General features: G+C 30.5%; 1 protein-coding gene across 1 annotated transcript in view; it reads right to left on the bottom strand.

The window, feature by feature from the left end:
* LOC111626264 (probable chitinase 10) overlaps positions 1-4,655 on the bottom strand; it is a 29,206-nt gene extending 24,551 nt beyond the window's left edge. The window contains exons 1-8 of the mRNA XM_023369582.1: positions 4,526-4,655; positions 3,160-3,227; positions 2,615-3,072; positions 2,449-2,552; positions 2,226-2,349; positions 1,964-2,149; positions 1,729-1,851; positions 1,230-1,649 (exon numbers count right to left, since the gene is read on the bottom strand). Of these exons, the coding sequence (XP_023225350.1) occupies positions 1,230-1,649; positions 1,729-1,851; positions 1,964-2,149; positions 2,226-2,349; positions 2,449-2,552; positions 2,615-3,072; positions 3,160-3,226 (1,482 nt within the window). The 5' untranslated portion in view covers position 3,227; positions 4,526-4,655. The remainder of the gene's footprint in view (positions 1-1,229; positions 1,650-1,728; positions 1,852-1,963; positions 2,150-2,225; positions 2,350-2,448; positions 2,553-2,614; positions 3,073-3,159; positions 3,228-4,525) is intronic.
* Between the last annotated feature and the right edge of the window lie 22,719 nt (positions 4,656-27,374).

A 27,374-nucleotide genomic window follows, 5' to 3' on the forward strand; every position in this document is an offset into this window, starting at 1 on the left:
TGTTTTTGCGAATTTGTATATATCTTTCTTTTATATTTTTGGGTCGCGAAAAAAAATCACAATCATAAATGGGGTCGTGAATAAAAAAAGTTTAAGAAGCCCTGTGCTAGAGCATATTAATGCTAATGACAATTTTGTTGAAGATTTTAACAACGTGGACTTTAACGTAATAACGAATAAGATCCTGTCAGATGAAGCAGTCGTTGAGACTGCGAAAGGTACTTTGATTCATTCAGCCATTGGCATAAAATCTTTGAATACAATAAGAATCCGTATAGAAAAAAATTTTTACAGTCAAAAAGAAACTTTGTGTTTGATATCAAACAAAAAACATCAGAAATCTCAAATATTTTAAAGATTTTAGGTTCTTTGAAGTTCAAAGTATAGCTATCGATTCTCATAAAACACCATCTATTCTGTCTTACCATCGATTAATCTTTGTTAATCTCAAAATGTCTATTTGCGTGTATAAAATTAGCCAATTTGTTTGGCAGTTTCATACATGCAAATATATTCTTTTAAAAAATAAAGTCTTTAGACGAGATCGAATTCATTAATATTGTGATGTCTGTTTGTCAATTTCTATTTTTATTGATAGCAGTTTTTAATGTATCTTTCTTTATTTATTTTCTTCTTGAAAAATGCTTATAAATTACTAAATAATTGAAAAGAAGATATTATGATTCTATTAGCTGAAACAGTTTAAAAATGCTCGTAATTGTCCAACGTGAATAAAAGCAATTACAAAGCACAAAAGCATAAAGGCAATACAACAATCGGTAAAAATAATTGCATTTTTTAAAATTATATTAATAGTAAAATGTGCAAATAAGATTCTGTTCTTGCATAGAAAAAAGTATCATCAACAGACATTACTTTTAGTATTAGTAAAAAAATTCGTATGGTCTACAAATGTAAATGACGTATAAAATTCTATTTAAAATACGGTCAAAGAATTGAAAAATATACTCACAATTTTGCCAAACTGTGCTTTTTTTATCTCTAGAATAAGTGTAATGTTACTAACTGCTCGGTAATATTAAGAAAGTATTACAAAAATTACTATTTTAACTTATTTCTATTCTTTAAGTTATCTTACTTTCCTAGCATGCATGGAAATCACATTAGACTATCATTCGTTTTAGAAACTTAAGACTCAAAATTATTGTATAATAATAACAAACTGTAGTTCACAAAATTAAACTTTATTAATCGAAAATATCATATCAACAACCTTCGACAGAACTAGGATGGTTACATCCTGAGATTTTTATATCAAATGCGGTTCCTGGTGGGCAATCGTACGTGATAACTTTGAAACTGCTTCCACTAGGAATGCATTCATAAAACTTGGAGCAGTCACCAGGATATCTGTGGAAACCTTGTTTATCGCATTTCAGCTCTAAACCAGTGCCAGTTGTTGAAACGAAAGGCTTGGGAGGTTCGGTTGGTTGAAATGTTACTTTTCCTCTGACTGTTGTTGTGTCTTCGTCGGGGATTACTTCTGGTCGAGTGATTGGGCCATTCAATTCAGTTTGAATAATAGTTAGAAGAGGATATTTATGACCATGACATAATCCTCGGAAATCATCTGTTTCGATAGACCACACCATACCGCCTCCTAATCCTTTTTCTTTTAAGTAGTCAACCTAAAAGAAAACCTTTATCATTAAACAAATCACATATGATAAATTATAATAACTATAAATTATTTTAAATGTTTTTTACTTTGATTTTAATGCTTTTCTGGTCATCATATCCCACCCATTGTCTGTCCTTGTAGGCGTAAGGAGATTTAATTGATTCAACCCATTCAACTTTCCAGTTTTCTTTACCAACAAATTTGCAGATCTGTACAAAAGAATAAAACCTTAAAGAATCTGATGGAAAATATAAATATTTATAATTATAAATATAAATCGTATAGAAAATATAAATATAAATAATTATTCGTTTTGTGCACCTCATTATAGCCCAACATGCCTCCTTCCCTAGTAATTGGTCCTGCCATTCCTTTTCCGGTGACAGGTGCATCTAGACCGTTGTTGTTAGCATCTTTTAGAGTGAAAGATCGACCATACAAAGCCATTCCAAGCACAAGTTTGTTTTTCGGGCATCCCTTATCCAACCAATAATTAACTGCGAAGTCCTATATTAAAATATTTAAGACTTATATTTCACAATTATACAAATTTAAAATATCTAGTTTCGTGTACTGTACATACCACATTCAGTACTTTCTGATCTTCTGACTCTTCTTCACGAGGGTACAGAGGAGCATTATGACCAGCGAAGTTTTCCCATGAACCATGGAAATCGTAAGCCATCAAATTAATGAAATCCAAATATCTAGTTAAATATAATGCAAATTTTTACCATTATATGAAAATATTATTTTAAAGTGCTAAAAATTACTAAAGTAAAGAATTATAAGAAAGTAAAATTTACTTGGACATTTGAGGGATGTCATATGCAGGATCGATGGTGTGCTTTCCTGCAGAAACTGCAGCAGTCAAAATGAAACCATGAGGTTCGAACCCTTCTTTTAGATCCTATAAATCAAACAGTCTTAGCACTATTCAAGATTATAGTTTACATTAATCGAAATACCAACCCTTAATAAATGTATGAAGTTCTCTTTATCTTCTGGTTTTCCTCCTCTCATAGCAGGATATTCCCAATCCATATCTAAACCATCAAAGTCATATTTCGTTAGAAATTCGACAACACTGTCAACAAATGTTTTCCTAGATGCAGGATTAGCTGCCATATTCGAATATTTAACTGATCCTTCATTCCAACCACCAATGGCCAAAATTGTAGTTAAATGAGGATTTTGCTTCTTTAATCCGTTAAATCTTTGAAAAGCACCTAGACCCCAGTTCTCCTTAAGATCCAAATATGGGTCGTAAGCAGCTATTCTGTTATCGGGACCGAGTTTAGCAAAGCCATATACTACGTGGGTACAGATGAAAGGATCAATATGTTCAATCAAGAATTTTCCTTCTCCATATCGATAGTTAGCCCAACTGCCCAAATAACAGACTACTCTGTATGGCTTGTTATTTGTATCTAAATGGTGAAAATAGATAATTATACAACAAATTCTTTCAAAGTTTTATATCATATATAATATTTAGTGCTATCTGAAAAACCTACCTCGGCTAGCATCTCCAGTCTGTATGGTCAAGGCCAAAATAACAAATAAGCAGATTATTTTCCACATACTGTAATAAAAATTTATTTTAAAAAATCATTATATTCTTTTGAAAAAAAAAATTATTACGGCCAAACCTCCGTACGACGGCCAAAGACAAAAACATAAAAAATGACCGTCGTTCGGAGGTCACCCTTGTTTAGCGGTTATTTTATTTTGTATTTAAAAAAATAAATCAAGTTCCTGTAATAATAAATTCGCCATTAACCTTAATTACTTGTAATGAAGTACGAAGAGAAAAGTCATTTACTAGAAGTTTGTAGTTTTTCTGTACTTAACAAAATGAAAAATACCTTGATCTTATTCCATTTTCAATTTTCTTCATGCTATTAATATCATTTACTCAATAAATTCAAAGAATTTCAAATAAATTACCTATTTAAATCACTTTATCCTCAAAGTAGACTACGATATTAAAAATTGAATGCATTGCATTATCTTAATCGTGATTTAAATAGGAAAGAACATAATACTACAATCTCAATTATTTAGTGTTTACAACGCTGTGTAATGAATGTCTGTTTTAATAAACGCCATAATAGTACAAATGCATAATAATAATAAAAACAGGTAATTCAGGAGCTAATAACTTCCTTTTAATTAGAAAATAAAAGCGAAATTCTTAGCTTTTGCACAAGGAAAATAATTAACATGGTTATAGGAAATTTTAAAATTATACTTTAGTTTGATAACATTTCAAATTTTTAAATTATAAAAATCGAAAACAAAATGTAATTTTTCTTTTTCCTTTATACCTTTTTTATAATATGTCTAGTTTATAAGTTAATTAATTAATATTTACAGAAAAACTCGATAGAGTTTTTGTCTATACGCCCTGTGGATACTAAGAAAGTTTCTTAAGTCCATTATGGGTTTGGCCAGACCCACAATGGGACTGCCGAGTGGTGAGGGACTGGACCCATGGTATCCGAGACGAACCGCAATCCCGGAAATTCCTAGGGTTTTGCGATTCGTCTGGATTCGTTCTTGGGTCTTTCAGAGCAATAGGCTGACACCTTAATTACACGATCATCCGGCAGTTCAGCATAAAATTTAAAGTATGCAATTTATAAACTATCTAATATTAAAAAAGAACGAATATAAAATAAGCTAACACTTTATTATTCATAAATCATACGTTTTTGTACTGGATTTTAGATTTTATAAAACGCTTTTATACATTAGATACAAATAATTTAGAATTACCAATTATAATTAAATTCGATACAAAAACGCAAAATGAAGAATATATTTTATAATATAATAATTTCCGTTACCATTTTGAAAATTGTATAATTGAACACTTACTTGAAGTTTTGGCGATTCACTCTAGGAAGTTGAAATCGCTAAATTATCAACGGATCGTATTGGCAATTTATAGAATTTCGAAAATAAATAAATAATTAAAACATTGATCGCCGATGTCAATTTTCTCAGCCTTTAAATCAGATAAAAGATAAATACAAATTAGTAACCTTGAATGAATCATCTCATAGGAAATTAAAGGAAATAACTTTACTTGAATTTACTTTATCATAATGCATTTAGATATAAATTCTATTTGTATATGTGCTTAAGGTTGTGCACAATTATGAGTTCAATATTTAATTTTTTAATTGAATTTTTGTTTCTAAAGAGACGAAATAATTTTTTCCTGTATTAGAGATAAAAAAGCAAGTTAAGGTTAAGCAGATGCTATTCCAGCTGCTTTTATCCATGAGATAATGTCATTTTAATTATTATCTTCAATATGACATTTCTCTTAAATTTCATTATTATTAATTTATCTTATTTTTCGTAATTACTTTTCATTCTTAATATCAAATTTAAATATTTTATTATTCACTTTGAATTAGCTCAAAATAACTGTTTTGGTCTATATGTATGTACAGTACAGTACATTATACTTTAAATATATTCAATATTTCAATTTGTGCAACGTAATTGATCGTAAACATTGCCAGTAAAAGACAAGCCCTCAGGTGACAGCATGGATATACCACTAAACACAAGTAGTACACCTCACCAACGGGCTGGCCAGTGGAGTTTTTCGGGTTTTCCTCACTTGTCCAACACCTAAATAGGAGCTAGTTTCCTACAGAAAGTCTTCCTTTGAGCACTCTTCCTTGGCATATCATCCATGTATTGCGTTACCTTATCCCATCAAAGCCAATACAAACTGATCTTTTTCTAATTGACAAATTTTCCAGTTTATTAAAACTTTATAAAGAATAAAAGTAAAATAAAGGAATAATTCAATTCAAATAAATTAATGCATTATTAAAGAATTTAATTAAATAAAGTGCTAAATATAGAACATACATTCGACCCCCCCTATAACACTGTTGATTATTCCGTTTTATATGAATTCCATGTTGTACGAGTCACTTAGATTTTACAGATACGTGTGCCGGGCTCTGAACGGCTCACGTATTTGTAAAATCTAAGTGAGCGGCAAAATTTCACTATAAATAATAATAATATCTTGTAAAAATGTAAACCATTTCATTTCATATTTTTGTCGCACCTAGGATTCGGACATTGAAATGAGCACGGAAGTTTTCATTACTTTTTCTGTGACGAAACTGAATTTTAGTCATTTAATTAAGGGGGCGGCGAAATTTTCCTCCGCCCCGGGCGGCTGACACCCACGCTACTCCACTGGATGAGAGAGAAACAGACCACCTTGGACATGTTTTTCTAGAAGCCAACTGCCAAAAAACAAAGGATGGCACAAGAGGAGATGACCCTACAAGCTCAGGTCTCCTGAATCTGACTCCGATTAAAAACAATAAAAAGAAACTTGCTGCAATGTGTAAAAGGTCTGTATCTGTACGAATGTGTGAAGAAAGTGTTCCTCCTCCTCCTCCTCACAACATCTGACTACCCGGCATAATTGGTGACTGCTCCATTTTCATTTTTTTATGGTACAGTACGGTTGTTTTATGCTGCGAAACGAATTATATGTTTTAACATATATTTCTATGGGAAAATGCGTTTCGTATAACGGATTTTTCACTTAACGGACGTCCACCTGGAACAGATTAAGTACGTTATACGAGGCACCAATGTATTTGCATTTTAATAGCATTTTATTTCAATACTGTATTTCATATGGAATCTTCTGCCACATCTTTCTACATTTTTTAAAAATTTTGTACTCATTTTTATTGAATAAATATGGAATATAATTAATTTCTCAGTGTGTATAATTTTCTGTAGCCAAAACTAACAAAAAAAAAACAATATTTTTTATTATCATTAAAGCATGGGAAATAGAATATTAAGATATTTCTGATTAATAAATTAGGTCTTTTCAAAATTAAGAAAAAAAAATTGTATATCAAAACTTTTATTTTTAAAAAATGAAAAATAATTAAAATGGCAAATTATAACCATTTAAAAGGAATAATTTGTCATTAATTGATAAAATTAATGGTAAATTGTATAATAATTTTCCAAATTTTTTTAAGATTTTAATTTAATTTTCAAAAACATTGTGATTTTTTTCAATAAATTTTAAAAATAATTTAATGGATAATTTTAAAAAATAAATAATAATAATTAATTAATTTTAAAAATTCCGATTTTATTTTTTAGCTGTGGTAATGCTTTTATAAAATAAATGTAAATAAATAAAAAAAAGTACAAAAAAATTCGATGTTTCATTCTACTTAGATTATTGAGTTAAATCATTACTGCAAATGGGATAAAATTCTTTAAAATAATTCATATGATAGCCTATATTCTTATAGATAAACATTCGTTTATTCTCCTTCGAGTTACACTTACAAACCGCGTGTATCGCACTACATAATAGTCTTGTAATATATTTTTATAAGTTTCTATATGTAAGTAGTATGCCCCAAATTTATAAAAAATGTATAAATACAAGGGAGTCTCAGTGAACGAATAGAAGAACCGAATGAGCTCACGAGTCATAATTTGCCCACCTTGATTACACGTACTCGTTCTACTTTAAATTCGTATGTCTAATATATTTAGCTTTCTTTCTCGATTTTATGTACATTTCTTCTATATTCATTCTTACGTGTCCTGTAAGATTAATAATCTCTCTTTCCACACATAAAGGGGGGTCTTTTAATCGTATCCTTCATTAGTTCGCTCTATAACGGAGAGAGGGAGGAAGGGCCCGCCATATCCGTGACAGAATACGCAGGAAAAACTTCTGGATTCTTACATATTAATATATAATATTCACAATATCGATTATTTAATGACTTATTATTATTATATGTTATATGTACTTTACCATATTTAATATATTGATATATTACTGTCTTTTCTAATTCGAAGATGATATTCAAATGCTCGAAAATTCAATAATTGTAGACAGAATTAATGTCTATGCTCTAATTCAGTTTTTAAACAATATTTTCCCTCATTTATTTTCCTAATAAGTAAAGAAAAATTTAACAATGTTCAAGAAGTAAATAAAAAAGTTAAATTAACTTAAAATTGTATGAATTATTATTATGTTATTCATGTTATGAAACAAATCAAGATTTCAGAAAATTCGTTTTCGACTATTTTAAATTTCCTTATTCACGTATAAATTCTCTAATCTTTGCACTTAATTGCAGAATTTTGCATGTGATTATAAAATACATATTTAAAAACTAATTATTTATAACGTTGATATTACATAGGATATATACAACCTATGCAAAACCCGTATATGTCCTGTATATACACATTATATGTAAGCATCATTTAACATTATAAAATATTACACAGAAACCAAACATCCTAATGCTTTTAGGATTTGAAATAGAAATTCAATCCGATTCTTGCCTACCAGTGGTCGAGTGGATAAAACCACTGAATATGGTACTGTAGTTGGTCATGGGGTCGTGGATTCACGCCTCATCAACGAGCTGAGCACTGGAAATTTCCAGGTGTCCTTTACGTGTCTAACTACAGGCCAAATTCACATAGAAAGTCTTCCTGGGAGGCATAAGCCCCTAGAAGATCTCCCGTATGTTGCGTTGGCCAATTTCATCAAACCAACCACAAATCTATATTGAACAATACAAAAAGCACTTTTACTGCCCACAAGGAGGAAGGAGTTTTAAAACTACTCACAGAAAAATACTGAAAAGTGATAATAAACCAAACATTTTCATTAAATGTTAGATTATGGTTTATTATAAAATACAATAGATTCCTACATTACGGGTAAAGTATCTATCACTTAATCTAATAACATCAGCCGCTTAACACTGAAAACGTAACTAAAAAATTACTTACTTGATACGGTACATCAATGTATTGCTTTTTAATTTTTACCGCAATTAGCGGCCATTTATATACCATTCGACACCAAATAATCTGCTGACGTCATAATTATTCGAATAGGCTACTCGACATAATACGTGTTTTCAGTTTTTGATTGTCCGGGTTTTCTTTTTTAAACAGGACATAAAATCGAAATTATTTGATTCTGTATGCATGATCATAACTTTGGTTTAGTTTTAATTTCCGTCTAATGAGGTTTCATGAATTATTCATACAAAATAATATTAAAAATGAATGTGTTTGTATACAATAGAACGAAAATAATGGCTTATATTTATTCTTAAGAACATTGAAATTATTAATAATCATTATTATTAAATGATATAAGTTATAAAAATATTATATAACTGATATGTTTTTAATACTATATTATTATTTAATATAAATTTTAAATGGTAGACTTACTGTACAGATCATTTAAAAAATTGATTAAAAGATTGTTAATGTTCTGAGACTATTTTTAAGATAGGAAAATACCTGGGATAGTTTCTGATGATGTTGCGAGATTTTTGGAAAAATGAAAACATATTAAACTATTATTTTAAGATATTTTCCATAAATTCTTTAACATATACCTAAATTTAATATTATTTCAAATTTTAATATAAAATATTTTGATGATTGCATTATATCTTATACAAAATTGCTTAAAGATTGATGTAATAAACGATCTGTACCATCATAATTTTTCCAATTGATCAGTTTTAAATTAAATTAAAAATACAAGTATACATTAGAAATACAAATATAGGCTATATTACGAATATAAGAAGTCGCAATATGAAATTGCGATAATACAATAAATTTAGTGTTAAAATGTTTGGTGAGCAGTTTCTGAAATGGGTAGCCTTCAGGATCTACTATGTCAAAAGACTGATTTAGAAAAAACTTAGTAAAAACTTATATTATCGGGTTATCTGGAAAATTCTTGCAGTTATTATTATTGCAAGAACTATTAATGTTGACTTGATAAATAACATATATATTATTTATCAAGTGTTATATATTATACGTATATATAATAATAGTTCAAAGCTAATAAATTATTGTTTCTGAACGTTAAATATAAATCTTTATACAGAAAAGGATATATTCGGCATTAAGTGATATTATAAAACTAAAAAAAAGGTTATATTTTATGAAGTATGTAAAAATATAAATAAATACTATAGTCAACATGATTCCTTATAAGCAAGCAGTCAAACTCATTTTCCGCTAATGACACAACAAAAATCAATAGAATCTAACTGGGAAATTCTAATTCACCTACTGCAGATATTGCACTTCCTATTACTATTCTTTCTAAAAAGTTTTTGAAACAGAAAAAATACGAAAACATTTAATCAAATGAAAAATCACAGTAAAACGTTTTCAAAACAAACTCGTGAAAACGTTTCCATGATAGCAGCTCGAAATGGGACACCGCCAACTGGGCAACGGCGATTGGGCAATGGTCATCTGGGCAACAAAGTAAGATATCAAAAGAGATATTTTGTATTTTGTCACTTATTAAGTGACAAAATACAAAATATTTTATTGTTTTCTTTATTAAAATTGCCTTTAAATTCTTTTAACTCGTTTCTTAAAAAATATTATTTAAAATATTTTTTAAGAAAAACGAGTTAAAAGAATTATTCTGTAATTAACAAACATATTTATACATGTTACATTATTTATTTTTACAAGTAAATAGAAAAGTCCCGAAGGACAGTTGATATCTATCCCCAAAATTAACAAATATACATGAAAACAAAGACAACAACTGCGTAAAATTAAGAATACATTACATTATGCATTAAATACAGTATACAATAAAACAAAAAGTATAGGAATTTTTCGAAAAAATTTGTTTTCGACAAACTGCTTTTCTTTGATATGTTTTGTTAACCACTTCCGACACAATAATTAACAATGCTACAGTACGTTGTTCCAAACATTTCCTTTTTTCTAAGTTGGAAATAACTCGTAACTCATAGTTCATAATTTATAACTCATAAGTCTTTACCACATTTAAGCTATATGTGTTTTATCAATATTTACAAAAAAAAATCGTTTACTTTTTAACCATGCAAAAATTTTTAACTTTCTTTCGCCCAATTAACCATCACTCGACTATCACCCCATTGTAAATTGCCCAGTTGACTATCGTCCAACTGAGGTATGCCCACTCGAAATTACTCAGATGGAGGGAGAAATATAAATGCTGATTAAAATAACTTTCAAATGAAAATTTGATATCATTTTAAGAACCTGGTAGAATTTTACTTATTTCAGTATCGTGTCGGCTGAATTATCCGATAGTTTGACCTTTTTAACCTCGAATCACTGTTTTTTTGAAGATCTAGAATCGAGTCTAGGCTGCGACACAGATCTCATCCGTAAATGTTGTAATTGATTCCCGGATATCCGGCTGGACGAATAGCCGGATGTATCAGTTTTACGTTTTCTGGGTTGATTTAATACAATAATTTCATTTAATAGAAATAAGTTTTTCAAATGTATGTGTCGAATGATTAATTATCATTATCAATTCAAATAAATATATATTATAGAAAACATTTATAACAGTGGCTTTACGTGAAAATAAGAGTTGAGAACTTAGAAATCGAGAGTCTAAGTCTACAATATATTCAATAGAAACTTTTTTTATAAAGAGAAAAATTTCTGACCGATTCTAAAGTACGTATTTCTCTGGAATTAAACTAACAACTCATTACAAGTTAATAGTTGCCGTATACACCATTTATGAAGATACCCAGATAAAAAATAATATAAACGAAATGATATTTTGTGTTAATTTATTGATTTATAATTATACTAGCTGTTACCCGCAACTTCGCCCGCGGGGATTTTGCAAGCAAACCCCATTTATATTCAGTATTTCAATAACCATAGTAATTGTTATATAACACCTACCGCTGAGAATAAAACGAACTGTTTTCAATTTGATCAATTTTCTGGAACGTTTACAATCGTTCTATAATCGAACCAATATGCAATGACAAATTCCAATTTAAAACGGTTCGAACATTTGGTTAAAAAATCGAAATATATAGAAATATTTATAATAATGTCTGAAATGTTATCATTTTAATACATCTAAGTACTCAATGAAGACTAAACGTCGTTGAAAACAAAAAATCGCATCTAAAACAGTAAAGTAGAAGCCGTTTTTTCCGGTTAAGCCTTAATGCTCTCCCTCTCCCCCTGCGGGGGAATTTCGAAAAATCCCTTCTTAGTGTGAGTTTCCATGACGTACAGTATAATAACTGTGTACCAAATCTCATTTCTTTAGGTTCAGCGGTTTGCCCTGTCAGTCAAATTGTCATAATGTTTTACTTGGCGCAATTTTTTACATCTCAGATGTTTTTGTTTAACAATTGTGCTATACGTCAAGGCATAAGACGATGACGTACAGTTCGGTCGGCGTTCGACGATGGCTGCAGATCGAATGCTATGATACGTTGCGTCGTTTAGTATAATCTTTCTGAAAAGTTTTTGTATTCTGAATAACATTTTGAATAAAAATCATTCGTTTCGATGAAATATTATCCTCATAGGCATTAAATTAAGCAATAAAAGTTCTAAATTAAGCAAAAAATTCTATGAGAAATTTCTGTGAACTTTGTCCTATCGACCCGGAAGTTTAGCCAGCACCTCACTGATAACAAGATAGGCTTAAGTTTAAAATTTAAGCTTTTTAGACCTAGTAGTTTCTTTTCTACAAGCGTCTGCAATGCCGTATGAAGAAAAAAAAATACAGTTTCTGTTGGAGAATTTTGAATTTTCAATTGTTTATATTTTGGCAACCCCTTTATTGAAAAATCTGAAACTTTGCACACTACCTAAGAAAACAATTATTTTTCGAATGAAATATTTANGATGACGACTTCTGTAGAGGGACTTCGGATGACGACTGACCTCGGGATCGTTTTCTTTTCTCTTTTTTTTTCTCTTGGGTTTTTTCCATGAGGTCAGGTGATGGCCTTTAACGGTCGCACGTCCAATATGGATTCTCCATCAAAAGTTCCTGGTGACACATCCCTGACTAACTTGATTCGACTCAACAAGGAACAAACTCCGTGGGAAATAAATTTTATGGCTTTTAGCCTAACTCGATAAAACGTTCGAAATTAACCGATTATATTTTCCAAATTAAAATTTAAAATAACACTTTATTGTGGGTCTGTTCGTCCCTCACATAATTGTTCAAGTTTAAGCAGTCGTAACAGAGCACTAATCCGCAATATTTCCAATATGTTACAACTGAGTTAGTTGTAACATTGCTGAAAATTACAGTACTGTATTTTTAAATTATTTCGTTTCATTCATGAATTTCTAATGCACGGATTTATTATTTGCATATTTATTATACTTATTAATATTTTATTAGATTTTATGTTTTAATTATTAATTGCTGACAGAGAGCAAATTCTAGGTACACAGTGGGTTATTTAAATTCTCAGTAGGTAATTTATGATAGCAATTAAAAATTCATCATTTAAACCATTTAAAATAAAAAATATGTCATTAAAAACTTAAAATATCCTATATATTCTTTTAATTAATAAGTTTCTTTATATTCTGTTATATGTTATACTAGATATTTTAGTAATTTTCGATACTATGAATTGCTTTATGCGAGTATTTACCAAGAAGAAAATTGCCAATGATGGCAATTTAAGAACGAAAAACAGCATTAAGCTCCAATAGTAAGTGCAATGAAATATTTTCGTCAGATGTGAATTTTATGCCTCTTATTAGCCTTCTACAAATCCAGCAATTTTGAAAGCCGAATTTAAGTTGTGGTAAAAAAAATTTTTTAAACCGTTTGCAATAGCTCCATGAGAAAATGTCATTGATGCAGTTTTGAAGTGCGCAAATGATACAGTACAGCCTAATCCAAACAAAAACATCTGAGATCTCGTCGAGTAAAAATTTATGACAATTTAGACGACGGACAAAAGTTTTCTTAGTTTTTCTTTGGTAAAGATAAGCTTGGCACTTGGAAGCGGTACCCACTAGATTTTTATCTGTATTATCACTTTATGCATTTCGCTTCCAAGCGCCAAGCTTATCTTTACCAAAGAAAAACTAAGAAATCTTTTGTCCGTCGTCTATATTATCATAAATTTTTACATGGCGATTTTTTTAAATCTCAGATGTTTTTGTTTGGATATTAATTGTTTTTGTTTAAAAATTGTATTATTACGTCAAAACATAGGATCGGTCGGCGCTCGGCGACCGCCCACTGAACGCGTCGCCGACGACGCTTTCGATACGCCGCGGACTTACAAGGATTTTTCTATACGGTACGCCGTATAGAAAAATCCTTGTAAGTTTTAATTGGCATAAATTTGAGTTTTTGTAATTCTGGGTAAACCTGAATCAAATTCATTTATTTTCATGCAATTTTATCCTTATAAGCATAAAATTAAGCCGTAAAACTGAATTAGCTCTATGGAAACCCGTAAACTCTGACTTATCGACTCGAAAGTTTCGCCAGCATCTCACTGATAACGAAAAAAATACTTAAATTTAAAATTTCAGCTTTCTAGACCCTGCTTTCTTTTCTCTCTTTCTCTCTCTCTCTCTACGAGCGTCTGCGGTGCCGGATTAAGAACCTGAAGAAAATACAGCTTTTTGGACGATTCTTGAACTTTTCGATTGCTTATATTTCGGCAACCGCTTTATAGAAAATCTTGAAATTTTGCACACTATCTCAGAAAACAATTTTCTTTCGAACGAGATATCTCACACTGTACTTCAGAATATCGACCTCCGAAAATCGGCAACTCTGATTCCTGTATATATATAGTCAATGACTTTTTTTACTTGGCGGGTAGTCCTGATATCTATAAATTCTTTTTTAAATCCATAAACGAGTTGCGTAACTTTCCCGGTAATAAAGTTAGCATTCTGTATGGCGCCATCTGTTATGACATATTAAAAACATCTTTTTACAATATAAAACGACAAAATATTTAATTTTGAGCTACACTCAAAATTAAATCTTTTGATGTTTTATTTTACACGAGTTTTATTTTTTAAAATCCTGTAAATGCTAATAACCAGAACAATAAGTCCGACCCTTTCGAAATACCACTCCTCTTTCTCCCACCCCTTTAACCTTTAACCACAAAAATTTAATAGCCTCAATTCCTCTAATACACAAATCTCAATGCAAAATATCTGAAATTTTCGACAAAAAACACAAACTCCAAAGTGGATAAACAAAACATCGTGCTCCCAACACAAACAAACATCCATACATATAGGAAATAAATCCAATTTTTGCATTTCTCGACGTTTCGAAGTCCCTTAAGCCCAAAAATACAAAAATCTGAAGTTCTTTTTTTGATCCATCACTATACTTTCCGTTATATATAACGGCCGTAAAAGTAATACTTGCAACGCTTCCGGTAACAATGTATCAGTGAAAAGTCATTTTCTATGTTATGCTTTTTAAAAAATTATTTAAGATCTACCATGCCATAATCACGATCGAACGGACTGACTTCGCTATAGGCTAAATACATGCAGAGAAATTGAAGATTAGCCTAACTCGATAAAACGTTCGAAATTAACCGATTATATTTTCCAAATTAAAATTTAAAATAACACTTTATTGTGGGTCTGTTCGTCCCTCACATAATTGTTCAAGTTTAAGCAGTCGTAACAGAGCACTAATCCGCAATATTTCCAATATGTTACAACTGAGTTAGTTGTAACATTGCTGAAAATTACAGTACTGTATTTTTAAATTATTTCGTTTCATTCATGAATTTCTAATGCACGGATTTATTATTTGCATATTTATTATACTTATTAATATTTTATTAGATTTTATGTTTTAATTATTAATTGCTGACAGAGAGCAAATTCTAGGGATATTCAAATGCTCGAAAATTCAATAATTGTAGACAGAATTAATGTCTATGCTCTAATTCAGTTTTTAAACAATATTTTCCCTCATTTATTTTCCTAATAAGTAAAGAAAAATTTAACAATGTTCAAGAAGTAAATAAAAAAGTTAAATTAACTTAAAATTGTATGAATTATTATTATGTTATTCATGTTATGAAACAAATCAAGATTTCAGAAAATTCGTTTTCGACTATTTTAAATTTCCTTATTCACGTATAAATTCTCTAATCTTTGCACTTAATTGCAGAATTTTGCATGTGATTATAAAATACATATTTAAAAACTAATTATTTATAACGTTGATATTACATAGGATATATACAACCTATGCAAAACCCGTATATGTCCTGTATATACACATTATATGTAAGCATCATTTAACATTATAAAATATTACACAGAAACCAAACATCCTAATGCTTTTAGGATTTGAAATAGAAATTCAATCCGATTCTTGCCTACCAGTGGTCGAGTGGATAAAACCACTGAATATGGTACTGTAGTTGGTCATGGGGTCGTGGATTCACGCCTCATCAACGAGCTGAGCACTGGAAATTTCCAGGTGTCCTTTACGTGTCTAACTACAGGCCAAATTCACATAGAAAGTCTTCCTGGGAGGCATAAGCCCCTAGAAGATCTCCCGTATGTTGCGTTGGCCAATTTCATCAAACCAACCACAAATCTATATTGAACAATACAAAAAGCACTTTTACTGCCCACAAGGAGGAAGGAGTTTTAAAACTACTCACAGAAAAATACTGAAAAGTGATAATAAACCAAACATTTTCATTAAATGTTAGATTATGGTTTATTATAAAATACAATAGATTCCTACATTACGGGTAAAGTATCTATCACTTAATCTAATAACATCAGCCGCTTAACACTGAAAACGTAACTAAAAAATTACTTACTTGATACGGTACATCAATGTATTGCTTTTTAATTTTTACCGCAATTAGCGGCCATTTATATACCATTCGACACCAAATAATCTGCTGACGTCATAATTATTCGAATAGGCTACTCGACATAATACGTGTTTTCAGTTTTTGATTGTCCGGGTTTTCTTTTTTAAACAGGACATAAAATCGAAATTATTTGATTCTGTATGCATGATCATAACTTTGGTTTAGTTTTAATTTCCGTCTAATGAGGTTTCATGAATTATTCATACAAAATAATATTAAAAATGAATGTGTTTGTATACAATAGAACGAAAATAATGGCTTATATTTATTCTTAAGAACATTGAAATTATTAATAATCATTATTATTAAATGATATAAGTTATAAAAATATTATATAACTGATATGTTTTTAATACTATATTATTATTTAATATAAATTTTAAATGGTAGACTTACTGTACAGATCATTTAAAAAATTGATTAAAAGATTGTTAATGTTCTGAGACTATTTTTAAGATAGGAAAATACCTGGGATAGTTTCTGATGATGTTGCGAGATTTTTGGAAAAATGAAAACATATTAAACTATTATTTTAAGATATTTTCCATAAATTCTTTAACATATACCTAAATTTAATATTATTTCAAATTTTAATATAAAATATTTTGATGATTGCATTATATCTTATACAAAATTGCTTAAAGATTGATGTAATAAACGATCTGTACCATCATAATTTTTCCAATTGATCAGTTTTAAATTAAATTAAAAATACAAGTATACATTAGAAATACAAATATAGGCTATATTACGAATATAAGAAGTCGCAATATGAAATTGCGATAATACAATAAATTTAGTGTTAAAATGTTTGGTGAGCAGTTTCTGAAATGGGTAGCCTTCAGGATCTACTATGTCAAAAGACTGATTTAGAAAAAACTTAGTAAAAACTTATATTATCGGGTTATCTGGAAAATTCTTGCAGTTATTATTATTGCAAGAACTATTAATGTTGACTTGATAAATAACATATATATTATTTATCAAGTGTTATATATTATACGTATATATAATAATAGTTCAAAGCTAATAAATTATTGTTTCTGAACGTTAAATATAAATCTTTATACAGAAAAGGATATATTCGGCATTAAGTGATATTATAAAACTAAAAAAAAGGTTATATTTTATGAAGTATGTAAAAATATAAATAAATACTATAGTCAACATGATTCCTTATAAGCAAGCAGTCAAACTCATTTTCCGCTAATGACACAACAAAAATCAATAGAATCTAACTGGGAAATTCTAATTCACCTACTGCAGATATTGCACTTCCTATTACTATTCTTTCTAAAAAGTTTTTGAAACAGAAAAAATACGAAAACATTTAATCAAATGAAAAATCACAGTAAAACGTTTTCAAAACAAACTCGTGAAAACGTTTCCATGATAGCAGCTCGAAATGGGACACCGCCAACTGGGCAACGGCGATTGGGCAATGGTCATCTGGGCAACAAAGTAAGATATCAAAAGAGATATTTTGTATTTTGTCACTTATTAAGTGACAAAATACAAAATATTTTATTGTTTTCTTTATTAAAATTGCCTTTAAATTCTTTTAACTCGTTTCTTAAAAAATATTATTTAAAATATTTTTTAAGAAAAACGAGTTAAAAGAATTATTCTGTAATTAACAAACATATTTATACATGTTACATTATTTATTTTTACAAGTAAATAGAAAAGTCCCGAAGGACAGTTGATATCTATCCCCAAAATTAACAAATATACATGAAAACAAAGACAACAACTGCGTAAAATTAAGAATACATTACATTATGCATTAAATACAGTATACAATAAAACAAAAAGTATAGGAATTTTTCGAAAAAATTTGTTTTCGACAAACTGCTTTTCTTTGATATGTTTTGTTAACCACTTCCGACACAATAATTAACAATGCTACAGTACGTTGTTCCAAACATTTCCTTTTTTCTAAGTTGGAAATAACTCGTAACTCATAGTTCATAATTTATAACTCATAAGTCTTTACCACATTTAAGCTATATGTGTTTTATCAATATTTACAAAAAAAAATCGTTTACTTTTTAACCATGCAAAAATTTTTAACTTTCTTTCGCCCAATTAACCATCACTCGACTATCACCCCATTGTAAATTGCCCAGTTGACTATCGTCCAACTGAGGTATGCCCACTCGAAATTACTCAGATGGAGGGAGAAATATAAATGCTGATTAAAATAACTTTCAAATGAAAATTTGATATCATTTTAAGAACCTGGTAGAATTTTACTTATTTCAGTATCGTGTCGGCTGAATTATCCGATAGTTTGACCTTTTTAACCTCGAATCACTGTTTTTTTGAAGATCTAGAATCGAGTCTAGGCTGCGACACAGATCTCATCCGTAAATGTTGTAATTGATTCCCGGATATCCGGCTGGACGAATAGCCGGATGTATCAGTTTTACGTTTTCTGGGTTGATTTAATACAATAATTTCATTTAATAGAAATAAGTTTTTCAAATGTATGTGTCGAATGATTAATTATCATTATCAATTCAAATAAATATATATTATAGAAAACATTTATAACAGTGGCTTTACGTGAAAATAAGAGTTGAGAACTTAGAAATCGAGAGTCTAAGTCTACAATATATTCAATAGAAACTTTTTTTATAAAGAGAAAAATTTCTGACCGATTCTAAAGTACGTATTTCTCTGGAATTAAACTAACAACTCATTACAAGTTAATAGTTGCCGTATACACCATTTATGAAGATACCCAGATAAAAAATAATATAAACGAAATGATATTTTGTGTTAATTTATTGATTTATAATTATACTAGCTGTTACCCGCAACTTCGCCCGCGGGGATTTTGCAAGCAAACCCCATTTATATTCAGTATTTCAATAACCATAGTAATTGTTATATAACACCTACCGCTGAGAATAAAACGAACTGTTTTCAATTTGATCAATTTTCTGGAACGTTTACAATCGTTCTATAATCGAACCAATATGCAATGACAAATTCCAATTTAAAACGGTTCGAACATTTGGTTAAAAAATCGAAATATATAGAAATATTTATAATAATGTCTGAAATGTTATCATTTTAATACATCTAAGTACTCAATGAAGACTAAACGTCGTTGAAAACAAAAAATCGCATCTAAAACAGTAAAGTAGAAGCCGTTTTTTCCGGTTAAGCCTTAATGCTCTCCCTCTCCCCCTGCGGGGGAATTTCGAAAAATCCCTTCTTAGTGTGAGTTTCCATGACGTACAGTATAATAACTGTGTACCAAATCTCATTTCTTTAGGTTCAGCGGTTTGCCCTGTCAGTCAAATTGTCATAATGTTTTACTTGGCGCAATTTTTTACATCTCAGATGTTTTTGTTTAACAATTGTGCTATACGTCAAGGCATAAGACGATGACGTACAGTTCGGTCGGCGTTCGACGATGGCTGCAGATCGAATGCTATGATACGTTGCGTCGTTTAGTATAATCTTTCTGAAAAGTTTTAATTTGCAGAAATTTGAGCTTTTGTATTCTGAATAACATTTTGAATAAAAATCATTCGTTTCGATGAAATATTATCCTCATAGGCATTAAATTAAGCAATAAAAGTTAAAAAATTCTATGAGAAATTTCTGTGAACTTTGTCCTATCGACCCGGAAGTTTAGCCAGCACCTCACTGATAACAAGATAGGCTTAAGTTTAAAATTTAAGCTTTTTAGACCTAGTAGTTTCTTTTCTACAAGCGTCTGCAATGCCGTATGAAGAAAAAAAAATACAGTTTCTGTTGGAGAATTTTGAATTTTCAATTGTTTATATTTTGGCAACCCCTTTATTGAAAAATCTGAAACTTTGCACACTACCTAAGAAAACAATTATTTTTCGAATGAAATATTTAGAATTACTGTAGACGTTTGGAAGGAGAAGAAATCGATCTCCGAAAACGGCGACTCTGACTCCTGCATTTACCTCGTACAATCAGTCGGTGACTGTTTTACTTGGCGCGGAGTGAGTGCCGTGACTCTCGACGAAAGTTTATCATTTAAAGCTAATTTAAAATGCTACATTAATTCTATCAAACGTAACGAATTCATATTATACGTGTTATGTCCAAGCGTAGAGCCCAGCAGAGAGTGAGTGGATATAACCATTAAACAGTGGTAGTACTTCGTGGATTGTGCCTTACTACGTACAGTTTTTCGAGTTTTCTTCACGTATCTAACACCTAAATATGGGCAAGTTTCCCGTAGAAAGTCCTCCCGAGAGATATCTCTTTGGCAGATCGTCTTATCCCATCAATCCAATTTCATTCTAATAAAAAATATTGACTTTTATCACTTTAACCGTGTTAATTTTTGAAAAATACTTCGTACTGTCCAAATAAGTACAAAATCGTATAATATAATCGAGATGGGTTGATAATGATAATAATAATAATAATAATAAGCGCAGAACCCAAACGGTTAGGAGATGAAAGTTGAAATTTGGTACTGTAACTGTACAGTACATTAAAAAGGGATTTTTGGAAATTCCCCCTTCCCCACGGAAAGAGGGACAGGATTAATTAATTAAAACCTACTATGAAGAACTCCGCTTCTATTATACTATTTTAGATGCTGTTTTTGGCGTTTTTGATTGCGTTTTAATAGGGTATGCCATGAGAATGCACATTAAGAAGGGATTTTTCGAAATTCCCACCACGGGGGAGAGAGAGGGGTTAAATTAATTATCGTTATCACGGTGTGCCGCTATCTAAAAATTTTCTAATTAGTCTCGGAAGAGGGGAGACCTAATTCTTGCACACGGTGAAAACGGATAAGATCGGCTATAATGTAATAATCTTAGTCTTTGCTATCATTACTTTTTATCCGAGAAACGCCGGGCTCATCTGCTAGTTAAAAATAAAAACGTTTTCATAACTCTTCATCAATACTTCTCATCATAATTGTGACCGTAGGGTCGGCACCTCTTTGGCGCCCTGTCAGGAGGGCTGAATCTGACACCACCGAGTCTCTGGGGGACTCGGAAATCGTGACGTTACGTCTAAAGATTCGCGAGCGGTAGCGTGTGAGCGCTTGGATTCGGAGTAGAGGTGAGGAGAGAGACGCGGAAGTAACTTACTCGGACTCCATAGTAACAAGTAAATAACGATTTTAATTAAGTCGAACTAAATACTATACAGAGATACTAAATACTATCGGCATATTATTGTCCTTAACTATACTAGGCCGCGGAGAGAGAGAGTTTACAACCGAATCGCGGGTTGATAAATACCTTGTCGATGGACAGTTCTTTGAATCTTGAATGGACAGTTCTTTGATGGACAGTTCTTTGAATCTTGTCGTTGAATCTTGAATCAGAATCTTGTCCGTTCACTGGGGTGGAGGCACGGAGGAGTGTAGAGGCTTAATCCAGCACGAATGTTTTTCTCGGGTTTAATCCTGGTCGCGGTTTTAATTCGGTGTTACGGTTTTAATCCTGGGGCACGGTTTTAATGGTTTGGAGGACGACTTGGTTGGGCGGGCTTGAATGACGACTTCTGTAGAGGGACTTCGGATGACGACTGACCTCGGGATCGTTTTCTTTTCTCTTTTTTTTTCCTCTTGGGTTTTTTCCATGAGGTCAGGTGATGGCCTTTAACGGTCGCACGTCCAATATGGATTCTCCATCAAAAGTTCCTGGTGACACATCCCTGACTAACTTGATTCGACTCAACAAGGAACAAACTCCGTGGGAAATAAATTTTATGGCTTTTAGCCTAACTCGATAAAACGTTCGAAATTAACCGATTATATTTTCCAAATTAAAATTTAAAATAACACTTTATTGTGGGTCTGTTCGTCCCTCACATAATTGTTCAAGTTTAAGCAGTCGTAACAGAGCACTAATCCGCAATATTTCCAATATGTTACAACTGAGTTAGTTGTAACATTGCTGAAAATTACAGTACTGTATTTTTAAATTATTTCGTTTCATTCATGAATTTCTAATGCACGGATTTATTATTTGCATATTTATTATACTTATTAATATTTTATTAGATTTTATGTTTTAATTATTAATTGCTGACAGAGAGCAAATTCTAGGTACACAGTGGGTTATTTAAATTCTCAGTAGGTAATTTATGATAGCAATTAAAAATTCATCATTTAAACCATTTAAAATAAAAAATATGTCATTAAAAACTTAAAATATCCTATATATTCTTTTAATTAATAAGTTTCTTTATATTCTGTTATATGTTATACTAGATATTTTAGTAATTTTCGATACTATGAATTGCTTTATGCGAGTATTTACCAAGAAGAAAATTGCCAATGATGGCAATTTAAGAACGAAAAACAGCATTAAGCTCCAATAGTAAGTGCAATGAAATATTTTCGTCAGATGTGAATTTTATGCCTCTTATTAGCCTTCTACAAATCCAGCAATTTTGAAAGCCGAATTTAAGTTGTGGTAAAAAAAATTTTTTAAACCGTTTGCAATAGCTCCATGAGAAAATGTCATTGATGCAGTTTTGAAGTGCGCAAATGATACAGTACAGCCTAATCCAAACAAAAACATCTGAGATCTCGTCGAGTAAAAATTTATGACAATTTAGACGACGGACAAAAGTTTTCTTAGTTTTTCTTTGGTAAAGATAAGCTTGGCACTTGGAAGCGGTACCCACTAGATTTTTATCTGTATTATCACTTTATGCATTTCGCTTCCAAGCGCCAAGCTTATCTTTACCAAAGAAAAACTAAGAAATCTTTTGTCCGTCGTCTATATTATCATAAATTTTTACATGGCGATTTTTTTAAATCTCAGATGTTTTTGTTTGGATATTAATTGTTTTTGTTTAAAAATTGTATTATTACGTCAAAACATAGGATCGGTCGGCGCTCGGCGACCGCCCACTGAACGCGTCGCCGACGACGCTTTCGATACGCCGCGGACTTACAAGGATTTTTCTATACGGTACGCCGTATAGAAAAATCCTTGTAAGTTTTAATTGGCATAAATTTGAGTTTTTGTAATTCTGGGTAAACCTGAATCAAATTCATTTATTTTCATGCAATTTTATCCTTATAAGCATAAAATTAAGCCGTAAAACTGAATTAGCTCTATGGAAACCCGTAAACTCTGACTTATCGACTCGAAAGTTTCGCCAGCATCTCACTGATAACGAAAAAAATACTTAAATTTAAAATTTCAGCTTTCTAGACCCTGCTTTCTTTTCTCTCTTTCTCTCTCTCTCTCTACGAGCGTCTGCGGTGCCGGATTAAGAACCTGAAGAAAATACAGCTTTTTGGACGATTCTTGAACTTTTCGATTGCTTATATTTCGGCAACCGCTTTATAGAAAATCTTGAAATTTTGCACACTATCTCAGAAAACAATTTTCTTTCGAACGAGATATCTCACACTGTACTTCAGAATATCGACCTCCGAAAATCGGCAACTCTGATTCCTGTATATATATAGTCAATGACTTTTTTTACTTGGCGGGTAGTCCTGATATCTATAAATTCTTTTTTAAATCCATAAACGAGTTGCGTAACTTTCCCGGTAATAAAGTTAGCATTCTGTATGGCGCCATCTGTTATGACATATTAAAAACATCTTTTTACAATATAAAACGACAAAATATTTAATTTTGAGCTACACTCAAAATTAAATCTTTTGATGTTNCAAATTTTAATATAAAATATTTTGATGATTGCATTATATCTTATACAAAATTGCTTAAAGATTGATGTAATAAACGATCTGTACCATCATAATTTTTCCAATTGATCAGTTTTAAATTAAATTAAAAATACAAGTATACATTAGAAATACAAATATAGGCTATATTACGAATATAAGAAGTCGCAATATGAAATTGCGATAATACAATAAATTTAGTGTTAAAATGTTTGGTGAGCAGTTTCTGAAATGGGTAGCCTTCAGGATCTACTATGTCAAAAGACTGATTTAGAAAAAACTTAGTAAAAACTTATATTATCGGGTTATCTGGAAAATTCTTGCAGTTATTATTATTGCAAGAACTATTAATGTTGACTTGATAAATAACATATATATTATTTATCAAGTGTTATATATTATACGTATATATAATAATAGTTCAAAGCTAATAAATTATTGTTTCTGAACGTTAAATATAAATCTTTATACAGAAAAGGATATATTCGGCATTAAGTGATATTATAAAACTAAAAAAAAGGTTATATTTTATGAAGTATGTAAAAATATAAATAAATACTATAGTCAACATGATTCCTTATAAGCAAGCAGTCAAACTCATTTTCCGCTAATGACACAACAAAAATCAATAGAATCTAACTGGGAAATTCTAATTCACCTACTGCAGATATTGCACTTCCTATTACTATTCTTTCTAAAAAGTTTTTGAAACAGAAAAAATACGAAAACATTTAATCAAATGAAAAATCACAGTAAAACGTTTTCAAAACAAACTCGTGAAAACGTTTCCATGATAGCAGCTCGAAATGGGACACCGCCAACTGGGCAACGGCGATTGGGCAATGGTCATCTGGGCAACAAAGTAAGATATCAAAAGAGATATTTTGTATTTTGTCACTTATTAAGTGACAAAATACAAAATATTTTATTGTTTTCTTTATTAAAATTGCCTTTAAATTCTTTTAACTCGTTTCTTAAAAAATATTATTTAAAATATTTTTTAAGAAAAACGAGTTAAAAGAATTATTCTGTAATTAACAAACATATTTATACATGTTACATTATTTATTTTTACAAGTAAATAGAAAAGTCCCGAAGGACAGTTGATATCTATCCCCAAAATTAACAAATATACATGAAAACAAAGACAACAACTGCGTAAAATTAAGAATACATTACATTATGCATTAAATACAGTATACAATAAAACAAAAAGTATAGGAATTTTTCGAAAAAATTTGTTTTCGACAAACTGCTTTTCTTTGATATGTTTTGTTAACCACTTCCGACACAATAATTAACAATGCTACAGTACGTTGTTCCAAACATTTCCTTTTTTCTAAGTTGGAAATAACTCGTAACTCATAGTTCATAATTTATAACTCATAAGTCTTTACCACATTTAAGCTATATGTGTTTTATCAATATTTACAAAAAAAAATCGTTTACTTTTTAACCATGCAAAAATTTTTAACTTTCTTTCGCCCAATTAACCATCACTCGACTATCACCCCATTGTAAATTGCCCAGTTGACTATCGTCCAACTGAGGTATGCCCACTCGAAATTACTCAGATGGAGGGAGAAATATAAATGCTGATTAAAATAACTTTCAAATGAAAATTTGATATCATTTTAAGAACCTGGTAGAATTTTACTTATTTCAGTATCGTGTCGGCTGAATTATCCGATAGTTTGACCTTTTTAACCTCGAATCACTGTTTTTTTGAAGATCTAGAATCGAGTCTAGGCTGCGACACAGATCTCATCCGTAAATGTTGTAATTGATTCCCGGATATCCGGCTGGACGAATAGCCGGATGTATCAGTTTTACGTTTTCTGGGTTGATTTAATACAATAATTTCATTTAATAGAAATAAGTTTTTCAAATGTATGTGTCGAATGATTAATTATCATTATCAATTCAAATAAATATATATTATAGAAAACATTTATAACAGTGGCTTTACGTGAAAATAAGAGTTGAGAACTTAGAAATCGAGAGTCTAAGTCTACAATATATTCAATAGAAACTTTTTTTATAAAGAGAAAAATTTCTGACCGATTCTAAAGTACGTATTTCTCTGGAATTAAACTAACAACTCATTACAAGTTAATAGTTGCCGTATACACCATTTATGAAGATACCCAGATAAAAAATAATATAAACGAAATGATATTTTGTGTTAATTTATTGATTTATAATTATACTAGCTGTTACCCGCAACTTCGCCCGCGGGGATTTTGCAAGCAAACCCCATTTATATTCAGTATTTCAATAACCATAGTAATTGTTATATAACACCTACCGCTGAGAATAAAACGAACTGTTTTCAATTTGATCAATTTTCTGGAACGTTTACAATCGTTCTATAATCGAACCAATATGCAATGACAAATTCCAATTTAAAACGGTTCGAACATTTGGTTAAAAAATCGAAATATATAGAAATATTTATAATAATGTCTGAAATGTTATCATTTTAATACATCTAAGTACTCAATGAAGACTAAACGTCGTTGAAAACAAAAAATCGCATCTAAAACAGTAAAGTAGAAGCCGTTTTTTCCGGTTAAGCCTTAATGCTCTCCCTCTCCCCCTGCGGGGGAATTTCGAAAAATCCCTTCTTAGTGTGAGTTTCCATGACGTACAGTATAATAACTGTGTACCAAATCTCATTTCTTTAGGTTCAGCGGTTTGCCCTGTCAGTCAAATTGTCATAATGTTTTACTTGGCGCAATTTTTTACATCTCAGATGTTTTTGTTTAACAATTGTGCTATACGTCAAGGCATAAGACGATGACGTACAGTTCGGTCGGCGTTCGACGATGGCTGCAGATCGAATGCTATGATACGTTGCGTCGTTTAGTATAATCTTTCTGAAAAGTTTTAATTTGCAGAAATTTGAGCTTTTGTATTCTGAATAACATTTTGAATAAAAATCATTCGTTTCGATGAAATATTATCCTCATAGGCATTAAATTAAGCAATAAAAGTTCTAAATTAAGCAAAAAATTCTATGAGAAATTTCTGTGAACTTTGTCCTATCGACCCGGAAGTTTAGCCAGCACCTCACTGATAACAAGATAGGCTTAAGTTTAAAATTTAAGCTTTTTAGACCTAGTAGTTTCTTTTCTACAAGCGTCTGCAATGCCGTATGAAGAAAAAAAAATACAGTTTCTGTTGGAGAATTTTGAATTTTCAATTGTTTATATTTTGGCAACCCCTTTATTGAAAAATCTGAAACTTTGCACACTACCTAAGAAAA

Source organism: Centruroides sculpturatus, unplaced genomic scaffold (assembly GCF_000671375.1).
Source record: "Centruroides sculpturatus isolate CEXI.00-Female unplaced genomic scaffold, Cexi_2.0 scaffold369, whole genome shotgun sequence".
Lineage (NCBI taxonomy): Eukaryota > Metazoa > Arthropoda > Arachnida > Scorpiones > Buthidae > Centruroides > Centruroides sculpturatus.